This window comes from Colobus angolensis, unplaced genomic scaffold, assembly GCF_000951035.1.
Source record: "Colobus angolensis palliatus isolate OR3802 unplaced genomic scaffold, Cang.pa_1.0 Scaffold259, whole genome shotgun sequence".
Lineage (NCBI taxonomy): Eukaryota > Metazoa > Chordata > Mammalia > Primates > Cercopithecidae > Colobus > Colobus angolensis.
Genome location: NW_012115810.1, coordinates 5932839 through 5939090, shown reverse-complemented (window position 1 = coordinate 5939090; position 6252 = coordinate 5932839). Strand labels below are relative to the sequence as shown.

The following is a 6252-nucleotide window of genomic DNA, read 5'->3' as shown; positions in this document are numbered from 1 at the left end:
ACACAAGTATACATATGTAACAAACCTGCACGTTGTGCACATGTACCCTAGAACTTAAAGTATAATAAAAAAGAAAAAAAAGAAAAAAAAAGCCTAAATTTACTGAACCTTCAAAATGTTGCATTGTTTAACTCTTACAATTAAAAAAAAAAACATAAAAATCTCACAAGGTTAACTCTTAATTTTAAGATTGGAAATATAAAACTCTCAGAGCTAAGCAAATCTACTATAAGAATCATATTAAACATCTCTCTGGGTATTTGACCTTTAGAAGGTCAGTTACAAATTTTTTTTTTTTTTTTTTTTTTTTGAGACGGAGTCTCGCTCTGTCTCCCAGGCTGGAGTGCAGTGGCGCAATCTTGGCTCACTGCAAGCTCGGCCTCTCAGGTTCACGCCATTCTCCTGTCTCAGCCTCCCAAGTAGCTGGGATTACAGATGCCCACCACCATGCCTAGCTAATTTTTGTATTTTTAGTAGAGATGGGGTTTCACCATGTTGGCCAGGCTGGTCTTGAACTCCTGACCTCATGATCCGCCTGCCTCAGCCTCCCAAAGTGCTAGGATTACAGGCATGAGAGGCATGAGCCACAGCACCGGCCTAAGGTCTTATCAATTTCTTAAAAGCCTGGTCTGTAGTTCACATGGAATAATGGGAACTTTTTTCCATTTGATTTAATCAAGCCAAAAGCTGGAATTATAGAAATCAAAAATAACATCAATTCACTCCATTTGGTTGAAAATATTACATTATTGAGGGAAAGTAATCAGTTAAATGGTGTCCCAGAAGTGCTACTACTTTACACTTACTTCATTTTAGTGTATCATTATATATCTACTAGATTAAGTTCCTAAACAATTTTGGATAATGTAAATATTGATATCATCAATGCAATTTTACACAAGTGGTACCTAATATCACATGTAGTTTCATCAAGTAAGTTTTGGCATTCATATGCAGTAAAGCACAATTCAGAAATTGAGGCTGGGCATGGTGGCTGAAGCCTGTAATCCTAGCACTTCGAGAGGCTGACACCAGGAGTTTGAGACTAGGCTGGGGAATATGGTAAGACCCTGTTTCTACAAAAAATTTTGTTAAATTAGCCAGGTGTGGTGGCAGACATCTGTAGTTGTAGCTACCTAGGAGGCCGAGGCAGGGGATCCCTTTAAGCCCAGGAGTTTGAGGCTGCAAAGAACTATGATCCCATCACTGCACTCCAGCCTGGATGACAGAGCAAGACCCTGTCACCAAAACAGAAATCTAATATCCATCTTGAGATTGCACTCTGGCTTACCAAATATTCAGCATATAAAATTTAACAAATGTATACACCTGGGCATGTAAATTTTTTCTATGGACTCTGCCTCTCTGAAAGTACAAACACTTTATTAACGAACAACGAATTAAATTCCATTTCACTGAAAGTTTTTCTAACTCCATGGGACTTCCATATTTCAATAGCATTTTTGTTTTTTCTGTAGCATAGGTTTACCCAAAATGTATCCTTTCTAAGAGAGATCTTGAGGGATACAAGCAATTCCTGATAATCACTGTCTTTTTAAGGCAAAACATTTTATTCACTAAATGGCTGAGAGCAAAATATTTCTGTATTAGACCTAATTACCAAACCTATTTTTTTCATCGTTTCTTAACTAAGTAGATCCTTTGAAGTTAACTCTAAAGTTCTTTAAGTAGTGAAAATTCAGCTAAGACAATGGAAAATTACACAGCTTAAAATGTGCTTATGTTCAGTATCTAAATATAACATTTAGAAACATACATTTCTTCAGGAAAAATATTTAAATTATAATAACCTAATAACCCACACTTTATCATTTAAAAACTGGAGAGAAATGATTATTTACTCTCAGGTGCAAACAGGATTATTTTTCCTTATTTCAGCAAAATGTCACAAGATGAGTTAATATGTCACAAGTATTTACAGATAATAACAAATACCAAATTAAACAAATTTAAATTATAGACTTTGTCTTCTAAATAAATACAGTTGTTTCCACAAATTCCTACAATAATCACTTTAAAGCACGTATCAATTTGTTTCAGAGAATTTATTCATAAGGTTAAGATATATTTCAAACACTGATGGAACTCAAGAAGGCACGAAGATTAAAATTATACCAAGAGAAGTGTATAATATGTTCTAAAGGCAGGGTGGGGATGTGGGTGTCATTTCAGAGTCTCGTCTAGAATTCTCTGCCTGGTTTAGTGAGCCTTTCCTGACCCCAGAAGCTCCCAATCTCTCTAAATGCAGGACAAAAAAGCCCTTATTTTCATTCTAATATTAAAACTAATATAGTGGTCTTTTCATTGGAAATCTATCTTCAGATCATTTAGAACCAAAAAAGGAACCTAGATCTCTCCACACTTATATAATTCACCAGATTCATTGAGTGCCTGCAAGATGTGGAGAAGGTAGTATCACAGAAATGGAAGCAATGACTTGTTACAAGCTGTCCTTAGAGTAAAATAGCACAGAACAATATATTAAAAGAATAACTGCCTTAATTAAATTAGGGAGGCAGTTTAACATAAGAATGGGCTTATGAAAAGAAAATCTATTATTTCAGCAAATCATTAAAAGGAATCTTACTCATCAATCTACATTTCAAGGCCTACTCTGTATCAGGTACGATGAAGAAAAGAGACCCAGGCCCTGCCTGCCTGGAGGTTACAAGCTAATAGGAAAAACACCATTAAATAGTATCCATATAAATATAAAATTAAAACTTGTGATATTATTATGAAAGAAAAATAAAGCATGCAAATAAAAGACTATATCAAAATTATACAGATTTAGTGCAGGAGTTAAGAGCAGGAGAGGCTTATCTTTAGTGATTTTCAGCCAAATTCTAAAGGACATAACAGCAAACCAGGTAAAGGGTCTGCACATAAAACCCTTGGAAAAATCTTAGAAACATTCCAGGAATTAAAGAAGGTCAATGTGGCAAAAAATGCATGACGCCAAGAGCAATTTGAGATTAGGGAGAAGCAGAACGTGTTTTGCTTTAGGGATCTGGGATCTTAATCATATCTTAACAAGCCACTGATGGGCTTGAAAAGGAGGGAACACCACAATCTTCCTGTCTACTCTCTGGACCTGTTCTGTTCAATAAGGCAGTGACTGGCCATATGTGGGTACCAAAGACTTGAAATGCAGCTAGTCCAAATTGAAATGTACTATCTATAATATACATACCAGATTTCAAAGACTTAGTACAAAAGATAAAGTATCTTAATAATTTTTATTATCAATTATTGAAATTACATTATATACTGGGATATACTGTTAAAACTAATTTCATCTACTACTACAACACTTTAAATTTTCCTAAGTGGCCTGCAGTACGTTGTTATGGACAGCACTGGTCTGGCAACAAGACTGCAGGGGGACAAGAGCTACAGAACTCCCATCCACTAACACGGAAAATGAAAACTTTAAAGAAAGAACTTTCCAATTCACTGTACCTATTTAAAACCAAGAGACTATATTCAGGAGCTCTGTTTATTTCTAAAAAATCAATTCTGTTGGCAAACATTTTATAAATTTAGCTTTTGGAAGATTAAATTAGTAAATGGAAAACATAGCTTCCATTTCCAATTTTTAAAGTTTACATTTCTACTTGAATAGCAACATAGTGTTTTTCTCTTTTTTTTAATTGCAATCCTGTCAATAGGGTTAGGTCCTCTAAATTGCCATATCCAAGGAATCTGAATCTGTTGTACCAATTTGAGTCACCCCCTGCATATAATAAAGAATGTAATTTTCTTGCAGGAAACTCCAAGGCCCCCCCACCCCCCCAAAAAGAAAAGAATGTGATTTTCTCATATATTTTTTCAGATTTCATTCTGGTCAAAAAAGAGAGAAGGATAATCCCTATACAGGAATAAATTAAGAGGGCTCCTCACTCTACTAATGATAACATACAGAAGAATAAAAGAACAAGTCATATACAGCACAAATTATAAACAGGAATTTCTAGTGCTTAAAAGAATAAAATAACCAACCAGAAACTGGCTGTGAAGAAAAATCGCAGCAGGTAATTCCAAGATCATGTGCTTTTTCACTATGCAGACACCTCATTTTATCATCCCACACTGTTAAATCACCACATGAGGAACCAGTGACAAAGAAGCTTCCATTAGGAGAAAATGCACATGCCACCAAGGAGCCATCTTTAACATTACCACATCTGAAATAAAAGCAAAAAGTGGGTTTTCATTTCAGAGTATCTTTTACCTTATACCACAGTCTCTAACAGCAGCTTGATACAGTAAAAAGAGAATAAATGGCTATAACAGATCTAGAGAGAAAGGACAACTGATGCCTACAGAAATAAAATATCATTTATATGCTATGAACTGAGATACACTGTCTAAAAGCAAGCGAGGATTTAAATACCCTCCCTTAAACATTTTAACTGGTATGTTCAAGCTTAAATTACAAAGTCCACATATCTTCATATTTTTGCACAGGGCAAATCAGTATAAACACATTAAAATCTGTAGAACTTAAACCAGAAAAGCAATGACAAACAACATCAACTACAAACATATTTTTTTTTAAAAGGTAAGATAAAACTATTTTTATTGGAAAATATGTTATTGGAGTCAAAGGTACTTTCAATGTCTGTATTAAAAATTACCCTGAAGCAACGGTGAGGTCTTCAAATATAAATTATTCATGAAAGGAAAATGATGTGGGCAAGTTAAAATTATGTTAGGAAGACAGAGAGGCACTGTGCTGAAGATATTAATATTAGATCAGTTAGGAAAAATAAGCTGTTAAAAACCCAACAATTAACGCACTGTCCCATCCAGCAGGGTATCTATCATTTATATATAAATAATTACATTCTTTACGGATAGTTATGCTATAGAGCCAGAAGTTGTCATTGGATAAGATTCCTTAGCTGACAGCTGGATTTCATGCATATAAAAAAGATATTTGGCCTAAGTGTTTATCAACACCACTTAAAACACATCACCCTCTTCAACCCAGACCTAAGCTTAAATGAGCAATAGTTGTTGACCAACTGGCATTTGTGCTCTGAAAGATGCTGGAAGAAGGAGGAAGGGGAGGCACACTAGGCTATTTTAATTGTTAAATTACTTAAAAGCACATGGTTTCTAATGTTCTTAATGTCATCTAAAAGTGTTAACTTTTTTTTTGAGACCGGGTCACTCAGTCACTCAGGTTGGAGTACAGTAGTGCAATCCTAGCTCAATGCAGCCTCAAACTCCTGGGTTCAAGCGATTCTCTCACCTCAGCCGCTGGAGTAGCGAGGACTACAGGCACACGCCACCACACCTAGCTAATAAAAATAACTTTGGCTATGTATATTTTGCCACAATATAAATAAATGTGAAGTTTTAATGTTGTTAAATTGCAATACATTACCAGTGTAAATTAATTGACTGTTTTTTTCCCAAAAGAGTCTTTCTGGTGAGTTGTTTTTTTTTTTTTTTTGAGACAGAGTCTTGCTCTGTGGCCCAGGCTGGACTACAGTGGCCGGATCTCAGCTCCCTGCAAGCTCCGCCTCCCGGGTTCACGCCATTCTCCTGCCTCAGCCTCCCGAGTAGCTGGGACTACAGGCGCCTGCCACCACGCCCGGCTAATTTTTTGTATTTTTAGTAGAGACAGGGTTTCACCGTGTTAGCCAGGATGGTCTCGATCTCCTGACCTCGTGATCCGCCCGTCTCGGCCTCCCAAAGTGCTGGGATTACAGGCTTGAGCCACAGCGCCCCCTGAGTTTTTTTTAAGAAATGATAAATAACACATCACCACCACACCAGGCATGAGGTTCTTTCTTCTGGGCTTGCTCATTCACCCAGCAAGAATTGCAGTCAGAGAAATAACTGCATCTCTTAGCTGAGCTTTACATACTGTTACTTTATTATTGAAAACACTTGGGCCGGGCGCAGTGGCTCATACCTGTAATCCCAGCACTTTGGGAAGCCGAAGCAGGTGGATCACATGAGGTCAGCCTGGCCAACATGGTGAAACCCGGTTTCTATTAAAAATACAAAACATTAGCTGGGCGTGGTGGCGGCAGTCTGTTATCCCAGCAACTCGGGAGGCTGAGGCAGGAGAATCACTTGAACCCGGGAGGCGGAGGTTTCAGTGAGCCTAGATCGCACTATTGCACTCCATCCTGGGCAACAAGAGCAAAATGCTGTCTCAAAAATGAAAGAAAACACTTAAACTACAAGTGACAAAAATAAAGCCTAACACAA

General features: G+C 36.9%; 1 protein-coding gene across 2 annotated transcripts in view; it reads right to left on the bottom strand.

The window, feature by feature from the left end:
* WDSUB1 (WD repeat, sterile alpha motif and U-box domain containing 1) overlaps positions 1-6252 on the bottom strand; it is a 60915-nt gene that overhangs the window by 49594 nt on the left and 5069 nt on the right. For both annotated transcript variants that reach the window (XM_011947128.1, XM_011947129.1), the window contains exon 3: positions 4024-4208. In XM_011947128.1, the coding sequence (XP_011802518.1) occupies positions 4024-4208 (185 nt within the window). The remainder of the gene's footprint in view (positions 1-4023; positions 4209-6252) is intronic.